The 24,705-nt window shown below is 31.2% G+C and overlaps 2 protein-coding genes across 4 annotated transcripts in view; both read right to left on the bottom strand.

The window, feature by feature from the left end:
• LOC145971457 (uncharacterized) overlaps positions 1-24,705 on the bottom strand; it is a 64,702-nt gene that overhangs the window by 27,311 nt on the left and 12,686 nt on the right. The window contains exons 1-2 of one of the 2 annotated variants that reach the window (XM_083099120.1): positions 4,739-4,970; positions 2,478-4,089 (exon numbers count right to left, since the gene is read on the bottom strand). The exons of the other annotated variant lie outside the window; for it this stretch is intronic. Of the exons in view, the coding sequence (XP_082955246.1) occupies positions 2,478-3,951 (1,474 nt within the window). The 5' untranslated portion in view covers positions 3,952-4,089; positions 4,739-4,970. Of the gene's footprint in view, positions 1-2,477; positions 4,090-4,738; positions 4,971-24,705 lie in introns of those variants that run through there. 2 annotated transcript variants of the gene reach the window in all.
• Positions 12,508-16,135, bottom strand: LOC145971466 (uncharacterized). Of its 2 annotated transcripts, none has more exons than XM_083099151.1 (2): positions 15,110-16,133; positions 12,508-12,598 (listed from the first exon to the last, which is right to left on the bottom strand). In XM_083099151.1, the coding sequence occupies exons 1-2, from the start codon at positions 15,459-15,461 to the stop codon at positions 12,534-12,536; spliced, it is 417 nt and encodes a 138-aa protein (XP_082955277.1). In that variant the 5' UTR covers positions 15,462-16,133; the 3' UTR covers positions 12,508-12,533. The 2 variants fall into 2 exon arrangements, with proteins under 2 accessions (XP_082955277.1, XP_082955276.1); XM_083099150.1 differs by lacking the exon at positions 12,508-12,598 and adding an exon at positions 14,365-14,635 and having other exon boundaries at positions 15,110-16,135.

Genomic DNA, 24,705 nt, shown 5'->3' with positions numbered 1-24,705 from the left:
TGTAAAATATTCGATGAAAATAACATTTGTAACCGATATAAAAATAATTTCCTACATATTTTCCGTTAATTTGTATTTTTCTCTTTACATTCGACTTCAGCTGCCCTATTATTATTCTTTGCTATTCGTCTCATAAGTACAATTAGAAAAACAATTAGAAAAATAATTAGAATAATTAAGTATGAAATTCACTGAATTGTATTTAAAGAGGGAACTATTAGACTACCCAAGGACATAACATCATGCATGTCACGTGCGTGTGTGCACGTGCAAAGAGCGCTTTCTCGTGACTTGGTCTCAAATGCAAACGGGATCAATGCTCTGATACGAGTCTGCTTCGATGACATCAATTTTCTAGTATTCATTTTGCGTTGTATAGAAAAATTGAGAACTAATTTCTCTTCTATGAATTAATGAGTTTTGCATATCTATTTTTCAAATTCGCATCATAAAAGGCTATCTTAAATTATATTGTATGTTCACGAGACAGTGAACTTGTTCTCTTCAATTCTTCTACAACATGTTTGGAGATCATATCAGAAACAGGAACAGACACATATTCTTGTTTGAAAATTATCTTGGACAGTTTGTCAAAGTACTCTCTTCATATCTTAATCTTTTAATTGTTTGACACATTTTACACGAATCTTCATATTCGCGTGCCTACGATTATACGTTCGTCAGTTCGTTATTTAGCAAGAGAGAGTTCCTTTGACGCGACCATAAAGCGGCAAGTTAGTATACCAGTTTTTGTAAGCATCATCGTTTGCGATACCGCAACTTTGCCCCTTATGTCGCGATGCGAGAGCTTCCGTCTCGCGAGATATCTGGGCCAACGTAAACTCGGAGGAGAGACCATGTGTGCTCGTCATCCCAATGAGCGAAATACCTTATAAGGAAGGATTATTACAGCCAGCGCAAACAGCCGTTGTGATACAAATGTCGCCGGTCCGTTCTTGCTGGATTATTTCTTTCACGTGAAAATGAAGAAACATGTCGATGTACATTTGTCATTGATCAAGATTAAGATCATCAATTCGTGGTGATTTGTCGAACAGATATAATTAAATAAAATGTCCCTAATTCGCGATAAAAGATGATGCTTGTAAAATATAGATTCATTATATATTTTTAAAGAAAATGTTGGAAGAAAAAATGTTACAGGTAAAAGTTATTTTCCTTTTAAACATATAGTATTTTTTCGAATTTTTTTAGTTAATATATTACAAAGTAAAATATATTATAAATTTTTCTTAATATTTATAACATTTTACATTTTATAATGATGTTTTATTTAGGATTTTAATAATTTATGATATATGGGTGACTGATACATGAAACATTATCTTACACATAGAATAGATATTTAACTGTATAATAACTTTTTAATTTTAATTTTATCCTTTTCAAATAAGTAGTACTAACAAGTGCGACAAAAATGCCGATTATTAAAAAGCGATTTTTCGCTTTTGGTCGTTTGCCAATGAAGTGATTTGCGCGTATGTGATTTTTACGGAGAAATATCACAAAATGTCAGAAGTTAAATCAACAATGTTAAAAATGCACCGCCATTTTACTACTGCTTCAGATAGTAATCATAATACCAGATGACATGTTCCCATTTCGTGACCAATTTCAATAATCGCATGACTTTTTCTTTTCTGATCTGAATTAAAACTATCATCATGATGTTTTACTCTAAAAAGATTTCGGTTGATAAATCTTATATCTATCTTATATTTATCTTAAATTCTGTATTAGTGAATGATTGCGTCTTTTCATCATTCTTATCGTTGTTATTTTCTGCTTCCATATCATTTATCGAAGATCTTAAATATCTTTGTATGAGAGAGATTTAAATCAGGGAAACTCAATTAACATTTTCCTTTGAAAGTACTTGATTCGTTAAGTAAACACGCAGCTAAAATTCAGCGACCGTCGATCAATATCATCTACGTAAATGAAAGTAAAAGTGTTCATATTAATTCAGTCTACATTGTTTATCTGTCAAACGCAATGAGATTTAAATCGCTTTATTGCGTACAATTTATAAATATATTAATAATTAATTACTACGAAATTTAATCGTAATTTCTAAAAACAACTTTATAAAAAAATAGACAAGATCATGTCACAATCTAATCATTAAGGATAAAAATATCATCGAATAATAATAATAATTTTTATTGTTATTGTTATGTATAAATCTAAAATTAATGGCTAAAAATTAAAAATATTCGAGATGTTTATGTATTCAAAAATTAAAAAAAAAAATTTATTTTAATCTTTGATTTATAAAAATCAAAAAAATCTCTGATCAAAAATATTAAATAATAAATTAAATATTAAGTAATAAAAAAAAGAAAGTAAAAGACGGAACAAATTATGGAAATGTGAGTGCTCAATGAAACTTGGAACGGTTGATTATCTGCTTCACGGTGAACGTTAACGTTCTAATTCTTGTTCGTTTGACTAACCTTCCTGTAGATGCACGTGGGAGCCAAATTTGAGCGTCACTTGTTGAAGAAAAACGCCGATAGCACCGTGCGTGCCATGCGATAGAATTTGTACAAGTAGACCCACGAGGAGAACCACCCAGCCCCAGCCACCCTCCGGATAATAGTGTTGCTTCAATGTTAGCAATTGTCTCAGATCCGCGACCAACTGGCGCGATGTTGCACGCGTTTGTTCCGGTGCCACTGGTGTGTGATCGCTGCAAGCGATCCCGCTGTCATGGAATGACAATCGTGGCAGCGATCGGCTGCGATAAAGTAGTGCGGTGGCGATCGGCGCCGCCAGCCTCGTCGAATTGCTCCTCCGATTGGCGACGATCTTGCTCGCGTCTCGGTTCATCGTCTCGTAAACGACAGCGGTGGCGGCGGTTGCAGCATCATCGCGATTCGAATAACCTGAATATTTTTGCATATGAGATTGTCGATCGTAAGAAAAGTGCGTCTCCCCGCAGCTTTTGCATTTTCTCGCGCCGCCACCCTTCGTGCAGGGAATACCAATATCCGTTTCTCGATCCCTCGATTCTCGTCGATTCCTGATAGAGTTCCTCGCGGACGCGGATCGTCGTGTTCTTCCGAGCGATCGCGCGGGGTTGTGCTTGACGGAGATGTGAACGACCTTACCAGTCGCTTCCTCTCGAGGAGCCTCTTGAAGCGCGTCTGTGTTCGGCATGGATGCAGTGATATCGTCCCCTTGAGAATAGCGATTTTGCTGCGAATTAATTTTCATCTTCTCTTTGTTGCAATCATGTTTATGCTTCTCGATATTTCCGATGCACTCGGGTTTTAAGCCGATCGTTTTATCTGCATTCGAGGAGTGATATGCTGATTCGCATGGATTGTTTATGCGATTGTTTGTCGGCGCAATTGCAACTTTTATTTCATGAACAGCGGGCTTTTCCTTCACGTCGCAATATTGATTATCGAGGATAATTTCACTCGCTCGATTACATGTTTGAAATATCTTTTGATCTTCCTCGATTTTGTCAGTTGACGGAAGTAAGGAAATTTCAAGCTTGCCATTTAGATTCTTAAACCTCTCGTCTTCTTTTTCACATTTAATTACCTTATAATCGCTGATAATATTGTTGCGAATATCGCTATTCATCTTATCGTGATTTTTATCCTCACTAACGTCCGATTTGTCGGCAATTTGAATTTTATTTTCAAAAAATGATTCTTTTTGCCATTCTTCATCATCTTGTATGCAATGGTTTCTGGTGATGCTATTGCAATTATTCGAATATTTTAATACGTAATTAGGATCGTGGATTTTTGTTCCGCTGGTAGGCTCTTCGACATAATCGACGCAGTGATTATTATAATCGGCCCAGGATTTGACAATTATGCGAGCTTCGTTCGAAGACCTCGATGGTTCCGCAGCTGTTGCAGACAACATTTGGTATTCGTCAACTTCGAAATTTACACGCGAGGCTGCCATTATCCAGATTTCTCTCTCCCTGAAACTTCAAGGTGTCACACGGCTTCTGGTTTTCGTCGTTTTGATTCTCTTTACCGACGTCGCCGTCTTCGTCGTCGTCGTCGTCGCTCCCCTTCCTCGGTTTCTTCCATCTCCTTCCTGAACAGATTCGAGGCTCGAAAAGCGTTTGTCTCGAGATTTAAATTTTGCAGTCGAAACAGAAGATTGAATCGCGATAAAATTCTTGAGGCATCATTTTTGTCTCGCAAAAAAATAATTCAAACTTTTTATAAGCATTTTAACATTATTATTAGTCAACGTAAACATAATTAGTTTACGATTTTTTTGATATAAATAAGAAAATATATTAATTTATATATTTATAATAATTATTTAATTAATTTATAAATATATAAATATAATAATTTATATTATATAAAATATTTATGTAGCATTTGGAGAAATTTTTATGAATATAAATTTAGAATCTGTCATTTTTTTTCTCTACCAAATTTATCATGAAACTAGATGTATAAACAAATGTCTGTAAGCAATTGAATTTTAAAATAAAAACTGAACTTTTGTTTCGCACGTAAACGATCTAAATTCAAATTAATGCCACCGTTGTATGAGCCTTAATTTATTATAGCTACAAAACTGCAAAGCCTTCGCGAATGCAATCATAATTCTCACGTCTCGCGGTGATTATCATTTAATCGAAAAATGTCGTAAAACTCGGGAAAACAGTTTCCGAAGATAGAATAAACTTTCTCGAGACGAAGGATGCGCTAAGATCGTCATAACGAACCGCGATTATGTCAGTCGAAACTTTCGGAAAGTTTCATCTCTCGGATAGCCTGAATCGCGTAGGTGGAAAACGCCGCGAAGTGGAGGTCCTCCTGGTAACGATGGCTATTAAATCGCGAGCAGGATGCGTCCTCCGCGTCCCCAGGATATAGAAATAATGGACTGCTGCTCCTGAACAACGAGGATATTGTGGATCGCACGGGAATCAACCATCGACCGGGCGCGACACGCTCAGCGCGCGAACTGAGCGCTCATCTCGAAGCGTGAGTGCGGCTGCGGCGGCGTCTCTTCGGCTTCAGGAGTGGAGTCGTCGCGGATTGTCAGGCTGTGTCGGACGCGATCGTGGCTGTCGCTCCTTCCTTCCCCGTCTCTGCTCACTCTTGCGTGTTTCGGATGCCAGCTCGGATCTGTTCCATGCTACTCCACTTTCCCTCCCACCGCCATTCATCAGTAGCCTAGTAGATACGTCCTGTCGATGGTTGTTTCTAGTTCTTCTGCAGATCGCGTCGGCGATCTTTTCCTTGCGACTTCGCTTGCCGGTATTTTCCCTGCCTTTTTCCGTCTCCTCCGCGTCAGCTCGTTGACTCGACTATCGTTCATCAGGAGCGCAGTTACTTTCTCTGTTTGCTTTTTATGTTGATCAATGTGGCTATTACGAACCAGACTTGCTGGGATGATCTCGAGTGTTTATCTTGGGCCGTAATAAATCGTATTATCTCGGTACCTATCTATACGTATCTCTCTATGAAAATAATCATTACGGAAGTAATCCGTCGAAATACGTCCTCTCGTTTCATTTCTTTCAGGATAACTCTCGAATCTATGATTGCAAAAGTTTTCATCAGTATATTTCTCACGATATCGATCGTTATGAGTGATGACATTGTATGTAACTTTGTTTTTTACTACTAGTCTTTTTTATTAAATCTTGCACGCATATTAGCTGCGTCCTTAATGTATCTGTGATGAAATTATATTGCTAAACATGTTACTACAAAATTATTTATTATTTCAATAATAATTTTATTTAAATTGCGCTACATTGGTATTAAGTGCAGCATATATTTGCTTCATTATTAATTCTAACTTTGATTTTATTGCATCTAATAATAATAATTATTGTAGAGTCGTGTATATTTATTTTATGAAGATGAGATTTAACATTGTGTTTGCACGGAAATTTAACTACGACATGAATTACATCTTTTCTCGTGAATTTGAGCACAGAAAATATACGACTCGAAATAAAATTTCGAGCTCATGAAACTTTAATTTCGAAACTTCAAAATTTTTCCCCCGATCGCTAAATGATAAATGGGCGAGTACTTTCGCCACTCTATAATTCACCACGTGGAACAAATTGTACAAAGGAGCCACTTTGTCTTCTCCCTGTCTTAAAGGTTGATGTCGGACCGATTTCGTGACCATTGCCTTCGAATCGACAATTAGTCAGCCAAATTACATTCGTCTCTGTGCGTGCGAAAGGCGAAGCTATATATTTATTATGTAATCGCCTTGCGTGCATGATTTAGTACTTTCTTCGATAGACTTGCGTAAAAATAATTGATATAAAAGATTTCTTTCAAGCGAGCGGGGGTAAAAATAAACTCTTCGGAAGTATCTCGCAACCAGTTTTAATTCCCCCCGACTTAGGTTCATTTTCAGTTTAATATGTACCAGTCTCACTTATATATCGACGTTTTTACGAGTCATTTTATTACGCGAGAAATAAAAATCTAAATTGCCGCGATAATCTTAACTTTTCCATTTTCGCACCGAAAGGTCCCTTCGCGAACGATTCCTTTGACGATGCTTTCTCCCTGTAAATCCCTGCTCATTTCATTCCTCTCCTTTTTGTGGATATTATTCTCTCGTTACCCGGAATATATGAATTGAGAAACGCGCAGCTGTTATTGTAGCTGTTATATATCTATGGATTAAGCGAATATTTTATTAGACGATCGAGATAAACATCCATTGAAGATGGATTATGGAAGATTCGACAAGAAAAGGCTCAACGAAATTTTTTGCTGTATTATTTATTTCGTTTAATTGTGGAATATTTTATATTCGCATTTTTTATCTCTTTATTTGTAACAAAGTTTACAGTATGAAGTATAGTATGTGTAGAATATTTTTGTATAGAATAATGTATAGAATATTTTTCTTATTTTCAGAAAAATTTTTGAAATTATATTTAAATCAAAATATAAGAATTGAACTATTATAAATAATTCTTTATGCTTATTAGTAAATTGGAGATATGTGAGTCGTCAAAATCACATTGTTGAACGAGATCTAAAATAAATCTATCCCTGTCACGAAAATGATTCTCAATTTGCAAAGGATTAAGAAAAGCTTTCTCTAGAGGCTTTGGCCTACTTTAACCAAATGCTTATGTCATGCATTGTATTGTTCACGTGTCATTCCGTTTAGACATCGTCAACACTCTTTCCGCGTGTCATGTTTCAACCCGTTATTACATATCGATTCGATATGGCTGCTTATGGAAGATGCGAACACTACAATACTACTGACAGGGAACAGTGTTCTTCAGTGATGGACGGACAAAGAAACTGTCGAGCGGCTATTACTCGGTCGAAACGTCATATCTGACGGAGGGCAGTTTAAGAGACAATACTTGTGAATTGAAGTATCCAGTTTGAACAGTCATATAAAACAATGTAGACTTTTATTCTCATTAATATAATCGTTTCTTCCGACCTTTAAGATGATTAATATCATTAGTATGATTAATATTATTTAATCTGCACAATATATATTCAATAAAATACTTATTTATATATTACTTTGTATCAGACAAGGAAACGAAAAGATTATTACTTGATATTTTAGTTTATATTTTATATGAACTAAATATATATTTATGAATTTTAGTAAAATAAATATAACTATAGAGAGAATATAAGAATTCATCCTTCTCTGATATAAATCTTTCAGAAAAATAATCATAAAATTTATTAATTAAATTAAATTTTATAATTAATGAAATTATATATCAATTTGTACATATTGTGTAAATATTACATTAATATAATATCTTATTTGTATATAATATATCGAAAAAGAAGATTAATAATAACTTATTATAAAGATACGATTATATACATATACATATATTGAAATGAAAAGTTGAATAAGACGGATGTGTCTACAAATTGCCCTATCATTACGTTTCGTGATAAGTTTTGTGACGTCGCAGGGGTTTCTTTTCAAATTACTTTACACCTACTCATCACGATTCATCGCTGATGGTTATCAATGATAAATTAATTTTTTTATCGATAATTTTTTATTTATCGCTTAATTTATAATTAAGAATAGATCAAAGAAGGATAGATCAAATGTGATACGTCACCTAGATGTGATGCTGACTTGTTTTATACAAGAATGAAATAAATTAATTTATATATTTAATAAATTAAAAAAATTAATTTAAAAATTAATTTTTAGTTTTAGCATTCAAATATTTTTCCTAAATTAATTATTCTCAAAATATATTAATATGAATAATATGCGTCACATATTAATTAATATGCATTATATATTACGTAATGATATAAATTGAGTCACTATCGCTAAGCAAGTAATTAATTTTACATATAATAAGTAATAAATTAATAAAATTATAAATTACTTCACATAGTTATTCTTCTGATCTAATCTTTTTCTTCTCGTTTGTCTATTCTTTATTGCTTTTTCAGCACTCATATGAAACTCATAAAAAAATATTAATTATATTAATTACGTTATGTTATATTAATTACGATCGTATATGTATTAAATATCAGAATGTGATTATTGTACGTGAGCGGCATTTTATTTTAGTACTTTCGATGTTATATTATTTTATATTGACAAGAAAACGCGAAAATCAATGATTACAAGCGTTGAAAATTTAAATATGCTGCGCGACTGATAAATATTAAAAATGAAATCACTAATAAATAACTGTGCTTATCAGTTAAACATTTGCTCGAATCAATTTATTTTATATTTATGTTGTTTTTTAACTAATTAATAAATAAAAAATTTGAAAATGACGATCATTTTACTCTAATATCGCGCAATATTATGTAATACGCTTAAATATTATTTGAGACGCGACAAGTATGAAAATAAACATTTCGATGGAATTTTTGCATATAAGAAATAGCAGCGCGTTCTTACTTACAAACTTCGGCTGCGATCGGGAAGACGTTCTGGATGCTTTGAAGCGTTGATTGACCAATCAGGACAAAAGGAGTAAAGAATTTTTTAACCTGATTGGTTCAATCAATCAAACGCTTCAAAGCATCCAGAGCGTCTCCCCGACCGCAGCCCTTGTCATACGTCACATGTGACGTAGCGCGGTGCGTCTCACTTCACAACAAAGACGTCAGGAGGGAGAAAAGGGCAAGGACCGGTGCGCGGCAGACGAAAAGATTGTTTTTATTCCGTTAATGTTCGTGATAGAGAGATGTGCGTGTACGTTAAAAAGGTGTATTACGTAAAAAATACGCTCCGCTATTTTTACTTCAAAAGTTCTTTTGTCTTGATAGCCTTCGATACCGATTCCATCTACTCTTAACCTAAAAACTAGTTTTCTTTATACGCGTTGCCTGATAATTTTTTATTGTTAGAATCGTTTGACATATATCTCTTATTTGAGATCGCTTTTCGAGTAATAACAGTCACGAATTTGACGACGTATAATTTTACAACGTATCATTATGACATGTGTAAATTTGTTGTCATTTACGCAGTAGGAATTGTAACGAGAAACATTTCAAATACACAGGTGAGACGCGAAGAATTTCATAAATCATTGAATTATTTCTCGAAATATTATTGCAACAGATACCAAGAGATATCAAACGATCATTTTCTACGGACAATTAAAGATTTTTAGTCAACGCGAGTAATTAATTTTTGCAATTGTTTCCAATGTTGAGCGGATCGTAGCTTTGTGATTTTCACGTTCTATCGTCACAATATAAAATGAAGTGCGTATCCAATGCGTATAAAGTACTGCGAAAATGCTTGAGTGTTATATTCGAATAATTAGTGTTCATGCGATCTATTAATTAATTGTGTTTTCGCGAGTGAGTTTTCTTGCGAGGAGACAATGAAAAATCAGCGAAGGATAAGCAGAAAGGTGCAGAAGGAAGAAAAGAGGATTTGTATAGACATCGGATGACGCAAATATAAGGTATTTATAAAATTGTTAATTTAATATTTGTTGTTTCTAAGATTAATTGGTCGTTTAATCTTTGCACAAGTAACAGACTTATCGTCATTATATTATTTATTACATCATATATTACAGTGTGTAATGTGTAATACATACGTAAAATATTTTAAGTTTATTAATAAATTTGAAATCAAAATAGAAAATCGTACGTACATATGTGTCAGAGCAATAAATTTAGAAAACTCTAATTTTAACTTTAATAAAAAAAATCAAAACAGCAATTTTTTTAAATATTCGCTGTCATATGAACTACATCATCACGTATCTTTTCAATTTTAAAAGATAAGAAATGAATTCAGCAGTAATATATTTCAACAAGTGATTTTTAAGACAACAATTTAATATCAAAATTGAAGAAGTAATTAATTGTATTATTATATACTTACATATTTGTGTAATTTATTCTCGTAATCATTGGAGTATTTCTTGCGTGTGTGTGTAAATTTAATTTTTTAACAGTAATATTAAAATTAAAATATTTCAATATAATAATTAATTCATGAAATAATTTGATATCAACTTTATATTATTTTTCTATTTTTAAATATACTTTTAAGTGTACTTATTACTTTATGTAGAATATTTTGTGTCTTGGTACATTATAAAAATTTATTATTTTTAGAATCTATTTGTAATATCTTTAATTAGCAATCTGATATTTGTTTTTGTTTACGATTTGTTTTAAATATTTTTCGGAAGAGAGAGTACTAAAGCGTAACATCAAATTAGCACCGCCGTATTTAATATCAATTTTCTACTAATTGATAGAAGTTATAAATTCGAAATTATAGAGTAATAAATTGGCAATACATTAGCATTTAATAATATCATACATAAATTATTTCTCTCGATGAAAGAACAGATAAACAGAAATCTGAAATGACATTGAAAAAAATAAAAATCTTAGAAATTAAAGAGAATTGTCGGTTAGGAATATCTGAGAGAAATTCCTTTTTCCTTTTCAGTAACCCAACAGCTAAAAGTTGCTCTTGGTAAGCCTCCTAGATAATTGTTAGAGGACAACGAACATAAGTTTATCGCGAATTCTTGCATTGAAGTCATTTCGTTGCTTTTTGTCCAAACGACTCCCGGCACGATCGTCGCAAAGAACATCGAGATAATTGAATTGAACATTTCTATCTTTTACTTTTGCAGTCTCGAGTACCCAACTAAGTGGTTTAAATTTATTTTCATCAATTTTCATCAATAAATGTATTCTTCAAAAATTATTTATTATTTTTTTTTTAAATAGATATTTTATACATTTTAAAATTATTATATTTCCAAAATATGGTGCTTATATAGAAATATTATACTCAAATTTATTTTGTGAAGAATTCGTGGCAAACAAGGAAATTATAAACTTATTTATATCATATATTTGACAGTATTATTGTCTATTATAAATTAAAATAAAATATATGAGTTACAAAAGTTTAAATACGCATAAGTTTAAAATGCGATAAAAATTCGAAAGTAGAATTTTAAATTTATTTTGAAATCTTTTTGCGATCTGAGATTTTTAAGATATTGTATGTAAATTCGGCCAATTTTATGTAGATAATTCTGTTACAAAATTTAATTCGCAATTTAATTCACAAATTTTAATTAAAGTAAAAACTGTTATATTTTTATAATATTTTTAAATAAATTAAATATTTAAATAATGATTATATATCCTGTTGATAATTTAACTCAAAACAACCCCGTATATTTTCGCGATTTTATTTATAAAATCAATTAATCGGAAAAATGCAAGGATTTTTAAATTCATAATATAATATATATATATTAATAATTTGCAGAAATGGAGGTAAACACACATATAACATCAGTCGCAATTAAATAAATTATATATGAATTATGGGCTTGGATTTAAGGCAGCCTGAATTTCAAGTTAATTTTTGGTAAGTCAAAACAATTTTATTATATGTTGTTCATAAAAATTTGCGAACGTTATGTTTTACCTGCTAAATTATTCTTTTCGTGATTGTATCTTAAATTATATATAGTTAATACTAATTTAAATAGATATTATTTGAAGTGATAATTACCAAATATATCACAATGAAATCCAGTTTCAAAATAGATATAAATAATGAGAAAAAACAATTACTAAACAATTTATTTTTTAATATTTTTCAAATTTATTACAATGTTATAACATATAAAATCAATATAATTTATACATAACATTAATTTATTTTTATTGACATTATTATTTTTTATAAAAGATATGTTTTTTATCTTGAAAAACTTTGTAATCTTTATCTTATTTATCTTATTTACTAAATAATTAAAATTATTAAATAAGAAAATTAAGATTAAAATTATTAAATAAAATTATTAAAATTATTAAATTAAAATTAAAATTACTAAATAAGAAAATAAAAATTATATATATACGTATTAACAATAATATAAATTATAAATAATATACATATAATTTGGTAATACACAAATCTATATATTCTTTAATGATAATAATATTTTAGAAATATATTAGAAACGTGTAATTTTTATATTGAATTTTTATTGATTTTTACGTGAGACGTTTACTATCTCGCTCAACATTTTTGCGACGCTCTTCTCCAGTCCGTTGATAGCCTGTATTCATAAAACAGGGAGCTATGTTATCTTCTCAAAGTCGGTAACTCGATAAATAGTGATTTATCTTATAAAATGTTTTTTTCATAAGATATAGTTTATTAAGTTTGTATATTTCAAAATATTAGTCGAGATATGTGATATTATTATAACATAATATATAATTTGGCACAATATAAAGTATCTTTTACTTCTTGATTTCTAAAAATTGAGAAATTTTTGAGTAAATTTATTTATTTCATTAAACTATTTACTTATAGAGTTATTTAAAATTCTTAATTATTTACTTGCAGTACAAAAAAGTATCTATATTAAATTATCTATATTAAATTAATTAATAAATTAGTAATACACGAAAGATTACACTTTTTAATGTAAACTTTTCTTTCGACTTTAACAATTGATTATATAATATAAATATAATTGTTTAATTTTAGTGAATATAATATATTATTTTTATTTGACGTACAGTAAGTCCATTTATGATAGAAATGCTCGTATTTAATATGTTTTAATGAAAAGTATAGCATAAAAAGTATAGCAAAAAATATGATAAATTATGTGATAGAAAACACTAGCTTATAAATATTCTACGAAAGCTATCTATTATTATTAGAATATCAAAAATTTTTTCTCATATTATGGATTTATCGCGTCACACATTCTATTTAAAGAACATTATTAGATCCACAAATGAAGAAATTTATTTTATCCAGTTTAATCTTTATTTAGCGAGTTAAACGAGTATAATAAGCAAAGATATTGAAAGCATTATACGCTCATTTATCAAATCGATCGAGAATATCGTTTCGATGTAGCAAAGTGGCAAGTTTCACAGGAAACTTTAATATAAATCTTTCATAAGTATTAAGGATTCCACCGCAACTTTCATCGTACGAGAAACTCGTTTCTCACATCACGACGCGTGCTCAGGGAACAAGGAATATAAGGTGGTAAACAAGAAAGGATAAATTTTATTAACGGTGGAAAGGATACTTATATATTGGGTCAACGTGTAACAAGAGATTGCTCAAATGTTAAAGTAGCCAAATAAATTTTTGTAAAATTCTAGAAATTCTAAAATTTTAATTTTTTTATAATAATCTCCTTAGATAATATAATAATGATAAATTAATTCAAATCTATAAAATGTATTTAGATAAGAGCAATTGGATTCTTTGAAAAAAAATGAATTAGTAAATGACAAACCTCATGAGATTGCCTAAGTTTTTTTGTGACCTCATGTCAGATAAATTTCTATTTAAATGATTTTTATTTAAATTTCAATTTCAAATTTTATTGAACGATTTGTGAGACTTTAAGATATATTTATATACAGTAATAAAATAAAATTTTTCATTTTATTTGCAATTTATGTAAACAATATATATGTGTACGTACACGTATCTCGTTTAATTGATGTAAGAGTTTTTTAAAATTTTATTTTAATATAAAAGGACAAATATTATTCATTTTAAAATATTTTCATTGATAGAATATTGTAGAATAAACGATTAATCGTTCCATGTTAAGTTAAAATTACAAAAAAGTTTCTTTAGTGAATGCTTGTTCAAGCTGTCACTTAGCCTGTGTATTGTTACAGAAAATTTTCAAGTACTAGATAGTAATAAAATTTTAATCATCGATAAATATGATAGGACATAAAAAGGGTATACGTACAAAGTTTTGCAGACCTGTTATATTATTTATCATTTTCAAAAAAGTTCATTATTTTATCGGTAATAGTCATAAATTGTGAACTAAAATAAATTATTATTTATGATTTATTATTGATAGTGTCAATTATTTGTCTAAATCTAGCAATAATCTTTTTATATACAGCATTATTCTTGACCACCTATTTTGCGGTCAATTTCGTATAACTACGGTCTTTAACTATGGTGTGCTATAGCTTTTGGCATGCCGGTAATGAGAGTTTACTCTAGTACCGTGCGCTAAATAAGGACTTGCCGCTAAGATATCGATTCAATCTGCTCATTAAACGCTTAGGTAGGAAGTCCGTGCCTTGATTTGCCACTAGAAGAAAGATTTAGAGTATTGTGTGACTTCCTTTTTAACATTTTCTTTAATATTTCCTTTTTCTAATCAGTCTCGCATTCGCAGTGCATAATTAGTAGAAATAAATGTGTGTTAGTGGCGATAATGTCGTCATTTTAATCTTATAATTAAGATTTCTCAGGATTATCTTTATTATTATCCTCAGCATTTCAATTGTTTTGGAGAAAGTATTTCATTACTTAAGAAAATATTTAAAGATAAATAATTTTAAATAAAAATAAATCATTCACATAAATTATTATTACAATATAAAGAGATAAAAAAAAATTAAAAATAAGTTTCAAAAATATTAAAAAATTTTCAACTATCACAATTAATTTTTAGATTAAAATCAAATAGTGAAAATAATAAGAATAAATTAACATATGTTACGATTATATGACTTCGATTACATTTTTTTATGTGTTAATCGTTCGGAAATGTCAAACTCACCGGCTGTATGCCACGGATGATGATAGAACTTGACTTTAGCGGGTAACGCGACGGTGGCCGGAATCGAGAATTGTAATCCCGACGCCAGAAGGTGCACGAGAGTTCCGACGAAGGTGACTACCCAACCCCATCCTCCCTCAGGATAATAGTGCCGGCATAGTAATCGTCTCGCTTGCACCCGGTGGCTGTCGTCGAGCTGATCAGCCGCGATGTTGCTCTTGTCGCCGTTATCGTTGATTTCCGTGGGATGACTCTTCTCTTTCAGGAAAGAGTCGTCGACGGAGGCTGCGTTGTAGCTGCCTCTGGCTGCCGTATTCAGCAGCGGCCAGGATTGCGCACGGGATACCGACATCACAAAGGGGAGAATGACTCCCTCGGTAGCTAGGTGCCCGTATCGTTGCCGCTCATACGTACGACGTTCGTACGCGTTTTTGTCGCACGCATCGAAGTTGCGTGCGGTCGCGCGCGTGCTGTCAAAAGCATGCTGCTGCCGATCGTCCAGACAGCGTACGTTTCTCTTATGCGTTTCTTCCACGCGACAGCTGCCCGCCAACGTTTGCCGATCCGATGATGTACGGAACGCACCGATTATATGCTCGATACCGCGTCGCGGTATTTTGGAAAGTTTTATTGGGGAAATTATATTTATAGATATTTTTTTGCGTTGTCCCTTTCTGTTAGTCTAACGATTATTTCTGCTTTATATCTGTGTTAGATTAGGTGAGAAAAGTTTACTGATATAAATAGATGTACGTTTATGTTGACAAGAGACTTAATGAAAAAAAATGTTACTTTTAATTTATTACAGACTAAAAATTGAAAAGATAAATTTTTTAAAATTGTTATACATTTTCTTTATCATTATTAGAAAGTTTTATGATTTATTTATTATTATTTATTAATCATGTCACTTTTTGCTAACGAATGTTATTTTTAATTTATTACTGACTGAAAATATTGAAAAGATAAATTTTTAAAAATTGTTATATATTTTCTATTCTTTATCATTATTAAAAGTTTTATGATTTATTTATTATTATTTATTAATCATGTCACTTATCTATGTCATTGTTTGCTAACGAGTGAATATTTAGAATTTTACGATGCTATAATTCGTTGCTTCAGCATAAAACCTCGACAGAATGATTGAAACGTTTTTAATAGCACTTCTAAAAAATCAATATTTTGATATCTAATAATAGAATCTCGTTTTCAATATTTTTCTTGTTCATGTATTAATTTAAGCTTGATCGCGTTATCAAAATGAAGAGTAATGAAGCGCGTCTCTCGGATAATGTCGATACTATCGCTTATGGAAGTTTGAGCGACAAGACTAATTATATAATTTTTGTTCACGATATATACGTCTGGGTCATGCAAAATATGACTGAAATACTTTTTTCATGGTTGAGTTGTAATGAATTAATTTAGCGAATCTGCCGAGTCAACTATTATAAATTATGGCGTGTGGCTTCGTGCGGGCTTTTGTATCATAAGATCGATCCATCGGCGGTTTCGTTGCCGTTAATGCGCGTGGATGAGGCCGGGGTCTCTAAACGTTCGATTTTAATAAATTCTCAGCACGCGGGCTCCTCTCATTGTGTAGCATCGCGATTTATTACGTCTATAAATGCACGCTCGACAGTCTCCGCGCACACATTTCACCGCTGTTCTTTAAAAGCTTTCATCGTTTACCGAAGGGAGAACAAATTATCATGCTAAACTTTTCGACAAAAACAACGTTCCCCTTTTTTCCTATTTGTCATAATAATGGAATAAACAGAATTAATGAATGTTAAAATGGAATAAATAGAATCAATTTATATTAGAGTGATTAAAGAAAAATTATAATTTTTATAATAAAAATTATAATAAAAATTAATAGTATAAATATAAACAATCATAAAAAGAAATAAAATCTATATTTCTTATAGATGATGTTTGAAATATGTTTAGAATGTTTGAACTTTTTTTTTATTTAAAACACTGTGCTAATATTTACTATTATTAATATATGAAATTAATCTTTAACCGGAATTAAATCTATCAGCTTTTAAAATTTTCCTTTAGTGGAATCTGCTCCGTTTGATTAATTTTTATAGTTTGATTAAAAGTAAATTTGAATCTTTATCTATCCTTTAAATTTATGTTAGTATAAATTATAATTTTATTGTGGTTTAAAAATTCAAGATATTTTTTAAAATGTATTTGGAATATTATTGGATGAATTCAGACGTAATGTAAAATTTGACATTTCACAATTCAAAATTTAAACATAATTAAATTAGATTCAATTAAAGAAAGTATTATCATATATATACAAATGATATATAGAATACAGTATAATTATCAATTAATAATATGTTAATATAATATTATATACAATAGATAAAACAATGCGATTTTCTATTTATTAATACTTTATTTATTGATATAAATTTTATTTAAAATTATTATTAAGAATATATTAATACACAAACTAAAAAATGATTAGGTAAAAATTTTCGATTATTTTCGGTTAAATTTTTGATTAAAAATTTTCGATTATTGTTAACGATTCGAACTCTAATTAATTTTAATTTTTAATTACACAAATACTCACAAATAAATTAGTATTTAGAAGGGGACAAGCGCTGAATAAATCGCATATGGGATAATTCATGTCTGTATGTGTGTGTGTTTTTTCCGTCAATTTTTTAATCACATAATTTTTATAGAATTATACTGATCAAACGAACAAAATAAAAATGCTACCATCATTAACGAACAAATCTTGCGCCGATTGTACGAATTTCATTGTTTCGTAAATCGTATAAAATTTCACGTGATTGTAAGAATATTCGGAGGTAATTTTGCCGAGGTAATATATAGCTTGTCAGATGACGGACTGTTACGTGTATCGAATAACGCTTGGTTGCGTTCAATTTCGAGCGAGAGAGTAACGAATGCGCTATAAAGTGATTACCGAAGTCAGTTAATGGATTTATTTCTCGTGACCAATTTACAATCTCATGTGATCGCGTAAATCCATGAGAGCGAGCTGCGCGCGAGTTTCTCGATCGGATGGATTCGATGCAGTTGTAAACACGAGGAAAAAAGAATAAAATATACATCGAAAAGAGTCGAAGAGATATGGAACGCGTTGCATGAAATCGACTTGAAAATCATAGAAACAATTTGGAAAAAAATTAACGTCGCGCGAATCGGGTTACAAGAGAGTCCTGCGACTGGATTGAAGTAACGGACTAAGCGGTATAAAGTGATTGTTGAAGAGTAAGACCGGCGGATTTGTGGAGCGTAGGGTTTCGCGCGGTATCGTCGACTGATGCCGCGCTCCGACGAGAGACAGGCTCTTTCCCTTTATCCCCTCTGTACCCTCTTTCTTATTCTCCTTCGTCGCCTCTCGGGCACCACCACCTCCACCACCATCACCACCACCACCATCAATTGGCAAAGACCACATCGCCATTGCCGATGTCGTTGCATTGCCTTGCAAATCTCACTGTCCTTGCATCCGTACTTCTAGGCATTCCTTGGAAGAACGTACTTGTGCAGACGATATTGCCATTGATAACATTGCATAATAAAATTTGCTCTCAGGAACATGTCTCATAAATATTCTTGTACCCATAACGTACGAATTTCCGATAAATTCTCTTTATTGAGCACATTTATTACACAAGTTTCCTAGAGATCACTGAAGATAGGAGTAACATTTTTTAAATCTGTTTTTCTCTAATTCTTTACAAATTATTTCTTTCTCTCCTGATTCTATTGTTTTTTGTTGTGTAAAATATTCATTGAATTGTCATAGAGTTTACAGAGCATGCAGAAAGGACTTGCGGTAGATGCGTAAAAATTTTTGTAGTTATTATATAGACTGCAATAATATGACAAGAAATCATGAAAAACGTACGACTGTAAAGTATTTTTCTGAAATTCCTACCATTCTGTGAAAAACGCGAGAACGAGAGACACGTGCTCGTAATAGCAACGCTGACTCGCAACTTCCGCTGCCGAGAGACCGGATGCTTCAAGTAAGAGCGTATCTTCAGTGTGACGGGCATCCAATAAAAATGGCGAAAATGAAAACAACTGAAACTAAATCGCTAATACTATAAAGATCGAAACAAAAATTGGCGAAAAATCAATTTAGGTCGGTAGATTTTAGCGTAAATCAATTTTAGATCAGATTAGATTTGTTATTTTTGGATTGTGGGTTAATGACCCGTGACGCACGCCCAATTTAAAAAGATACAAATAACCAGACTTAAAGATTATTTCAAATTACTTATTATATTATTCCAAAAAAATATTTAGATATATTTATATAATTTAGTAAATTTTCGATATTATATATAAAGGAAATTTGAACTAATATATTACTATTATATATTATATTGTATCTCATATTTTTATTAAATCATTGCGAAATATCCAATTTATCAAATTTTTAATTATTTCAAATTACTTATTATATTATTTCAAAAACTAAAAAAAATATTTAGATATATTTATATAATTTATATAATTTAGTAAATTTCCGATATTATATATAAAGGAAATTTGAACTAATATATTACTATTATATATTGTATCTCATATTTTTATTAGTCCATTGCAAAATATCCAATTTATCGAATTTATAATTATTTTATTTAGCAGTGTATTTTTGATATCGAGAAACTGATCTATATATTTAAATCTTTAATTTAACGTACATATACCTTCGTCTATGCTATTTTCGTCTTCATGACTTTGACAGTAACTGGACGTGGAGCAGAACGTCGCGATCGCGAAAAAGTGCGAGAAACAGTGAAAGAAATGCGTCTGCCACGCGTCACCGGCGTCGTACGTCCGCGAGTTTAGGTCGACAAATCCGGGAGGCATCCGCTCTTCTCCGCAGCAGTGAAGGTCTTAGATTTTAGGCTTTATGGATGCTCGGGACGACTTTGCGAAAGTAGAGACGGAAAAAGACAACCCTCCGTAGCTTCATTCGTGTGTCATGCGTTCTTCTTTCGGCGGGCGGCTTTCTTTCTCACCGTGACGCGTGTATCACGGACGTGAGCTGCAAATGGGATATATAAATTACGCGGCGTAATTATACCTTCGTCTATATACCAGGCGACATACGTCAGTTCGTTTTTTGTTGTTGCAGTAGACCCCCGGTATAAACGTACATCACCGCCGGTGAGTGTCCCTCGTAAAGTATTCCGCTTAGTTCTTAAAGTGCCACCGGCGTGTACTCTGACTCATCCTGTGATCAAACGCACGTGCGATTGGTGAGTCGATCGTCACTGATTTGGCGATTGGATTAATGAAATTTATAGTCGTTCGGGTTTTTGACAGCACGAGAAGATAAAACAACGAATTAATTTGAATTTCGTGGGTTGTATAAGAGGGTTGTTACTAATTTTACCCAATCACTTTTGATAGATTGAGATATTAATATATATTTTAAAAATTAAAATTAAAATTATTAAAATTAAAATTATGAAATTTTTATATTTCTGCGATATATATTTTGTTTCTATTTTTTGCTGGCAGTTATTTCAATCATTATAAATATGCAAAAATTAATTTGGATAGGACTGATAAAAATAATGTCTCCACAGCTTATATCATACACAAATTGATATAAATTGTATATTTTTATAAAAGTTAAGAAATGCTTATTTTGCTGAATTCTGTGTTGTCAGTCTTGTCCTCTGTCTTGTCCTAGACAGAGTATGCTTGAGGACAAACTGATATTGCTAAAGCATCGACATACGAGTTGTATTTTCTCATATCTTATCGCAAGATTCCCCTGGAATTTTCATATTCCTGCATTATATATTTTGTTTCTATTTTTTACTGGCAGTTATTTCAAGCGTTATAAATATGCAAAAATTAACTTGGATAGGACTGATAGAAATAATGTCTCCACAGCCTATATCATACATAAATTAATATAAATTGCATATTTTTATAAAACTTAAGAAATTTTCCTTTCGTAGAAATGCTTATTTTGCTGAATTCTGTATTGTCAGTCTTGTCCTCTGTCTTGTCCTAGACAGAGTATGCTTGGGGACAAACTGATACTGCTAAAGCATCGACATACGAGTTGTATTTTCTCATTTCTTATCGCGCGAGATTCCTCGAGCAACATACTATGAAACAATATGGGTACTATCTTGCAGATGCGATTTATGAAGCAACATCAAAAAAGTTTTGCAAGAATACAGGTCCAGTGTTATTTTCACAAGTTAGAAGTATATAGTTTTATTATAAAGAAATTTCACCTCCCGCCCCCAAGAGAATAAAAATATCGAAAAAAATATTCATTTTCAGATAACTATAAAAGAATGTATAGAAGGATTTTATATATGGGGAGGCAGTATAGAAATAAGATATATAATTCTCTAAATTTTTTTTATATTTTAATTATACATTCATTTTAATACTTTTTTTGGAAAAATAAAAATAAGCTTAAACGAAAGAGTGATGATAAAAACAATATAACAAGTGTATTTAAGAATCCTATGTTAAACTATTGCTGTCAATTCTCTTTTTTGCTAACAGGGTATTATAATCGCTCTTGAAAAATGAAGCTTTCGAGTTTTCATCACATTTGAAAGTTCGTACTCGCATACGTGAGCTTCGATTCGGTGGTTTTTTTCAGACCGGAATTCAGCGGAAATGCGTACAAGAATTGCGAGTGTCTTCGATGTGGGATATATGTAGAATAAGTATACAGAGGTAGTTGAATAGAATGGAATTTCTCTCGGAGGAATTCGTCGGATAGGGTTCATCTAAAATCAAATAAGACCGGGATTAAACGGGATGCTCGCGTCGCAGAACAATAGTACAAGCTCTGCATGTATCTAGACGTACATACCGCGAAATCGCCGATTTGCACGGTTTGCATCGTTCGCGTTCCTCTTCCTCGTCTCGCTATATATAACGGTTCCAATTACGTCGATGGAAAGAAAAGTACATTCTGTCGGACGCCTTGTTTTTTCTCGCAACGAAGGTCATCCCGTCTGAATGCATTTTTATAAACATAAAATTTATAATTATAATCGCGATGCGATTATCTATTCATATGTTACGCTGATATGTTATTGCTGATTGTGAATTCCTAAACTTTTTTATTTTTGAATTGTTACGAAAATAGAAGCATAATATATATGAGTTTTTTTAATATAATCACAAGCAATTAAATAATGTTATTTTTATAATTACAAAAATCATATTTTATTTTTAGCATAATTATTTTGAGATTCTAATTTGATTGATGCACTCCATTTTAGCGCAATCAGCTGTATTGGAATTTTTAAATGTAAGTATTACAATTTATATAGTAAATTAAAAATTTAATTTCTGATTCTTTTTCCATACATTAGAAAATAAAATTTCCACAAAATTAATTAAATTGAAAAAAAGTTACAATCATATATATCATCAAACATTTGATATCATAAAAATAAATAATAACTATTATTGATTATTGCGTTCGCGAGATTTATAAAAAAAGCTGTACAAATTGATATGGTACCAGTGTTGCTCGCAATCATAGAAAAAGACGATATTGTTCTGAGAGGGTACCAAGAGAAAAACGTTTATTACGCGATGGCAGAAAAAGAAGAGAACGAGGGGAAAAAGTGCACGAGTCCGATAAACTCGTTGCGAACGCGGGGACCAGCCGGGGGGTACCACTTTCACCGGATGAAAGTAAAACTTGATTCGGCAGGCGCGGTCGAGCGAACGTCATTGCAGCGATGTCATCGCGGACATGCTTTCGGATGTCATTAACCGACCTCGCCGATTCCATTTCATTTGTCGTCTCGTGTATGGCATATTCGGGAACTATAAACTTTCATATATAGAAGAGTCACTAGTTCTAATAAAGTTTTATGAGGAGGAAAGAGCCGCTTGTCTCTCTCTCTGTATTCGGGAAGGAGGAACGTATCCTGTGCTGAAATGAATCAACAGCATTCGTAATCTTAGAAGTTGCATCGCCATTTCGCGAAATGCTCAAATTTACGACGGCGCAAACTACGCGGTCGTATCCTATATGCGTGCTTTTGTGACAGACGAACGATGCGTGCTCGTTTGATTCGTAAATTTCTGTTCGATAGCGAAGCGAAATGGTTGTAAGTTCGCCGAGCTATCTATTTGAAATAGAAGTAATAATTTATAGATGTATTTATAGATGTATTTATAGATGTGTTTATAGATGTTTTTGTCGATACAATTTTTATTTTCTCTAAAACTTTTATTTTAAATAGATTTTTAGAGTATAGTTTGGAATGATTTTCATATATTATAGTTTTTTTTAATATAATTTTTCATGCATGCCTCGATAACATCTGTCTGAAAAGAAATTATTCATTCTTCGCTGTTTATATTTATATACAATATAATTAACGTACTGCATTTTAAACATTGTTTCTTTAGAAATAATAACATAAGCAGGAGTGCGATCGAATATATCGTATTTGAAAAATTTTTCAATCTGTTTCACGTGGTTTTTTGATTTTTCATCTTTCAAGTACGAAATAATAGTGTAATGTATGTTAAATGTGTAAACACGAAAGCTGATATGGTTCTTTTGAAAATGTCTGTTTATAGTCATCCGTGACTACTAAAGAATGCATTTTAATTTTAGCTAACTGCTTTGCTTCCTCACACTCGTTTGCTTCCTGTAAGCATATTGTTCGTGTCTTTTTACACATTTATTATTTTACATTTCTTACATTTACGACTTTCGAGTCGCTGGTTGCACGCTTTCATGGACTTTATATCTCGATGCAAATGTATCCGGTTTTATCGTTTTTATTAGCGTGCACCATCTGTGAACATTTTTGGATACGTTATTCGACTCCTGTTTTCTCCCTCAGCATAATGCGGCTCAGATAATTATGTGTCGCATAATTATGCAAATGACTCTCGCTGGAATATGTATCGATGAAATTAGCAATTCAATGACTTAGTTATGATGAATTTATCACTTTTAATATATGTCAAGTGACTAGGATTTATATTTGCCATTTCGTATATATTTAGACGCATCTTGCGTGTATATATTTGCCATTTCGTATATATTTAGACGCATCTTGCGTGTAATATAAAGATAAACACAAGTACTGTTTAATTATGCAATAATTAGGTAAATGAGAAAAGAAGTAAATGAGAAAGAATAGACAATAAATCATTTCTAAAAATAATTTTTTTCTAATTAGAATTATGAAATTAATTAAATTTATTGAGATTGGTCTACAAAAATCTCTATAAAAATATAGCTATAAAAATTGCCTATAAAAAGTAATATGTTCTTCCTATATATATATATATATATATATATATATATATATATATATATATATGTATATGTATATATATATGTATATATATAAAATTTCAATATATAAAATATTTTTTAATTAAATTTTTATCATTCAATGTAACGTAAGCAAATTTTTGCTTTAATTTTCTTGATTTTTATAATCATATTTTTAGAAAGAACTATTGTTTTATCTATGTGAATCTACTTAACATTTTACTTTTAACAAATGCATATTAAATGAAGATAGAATGCTAAATTTTATGCAAAT

Source organism: Camponotus vicinus, unplaced genomic scaffold (genome assembly GCF_025532165.1).
Source record: "Camponotus vicinus isolate PSW18456_S1 unplaced genomic scaffold, iyCamVici1.0 SCAF_5, whole genome shotgun sequence".
NCBI lineage: Eukaryota > Metazoa > Arthropoda > Insecta > Hymenoptera > Formicidae > Camponotus > Camponotus vicinus.
Note: the sequence above shows the minus strand (reverse complement) of the source record. Positions and strands in the feature narration are given on the sequence as shown.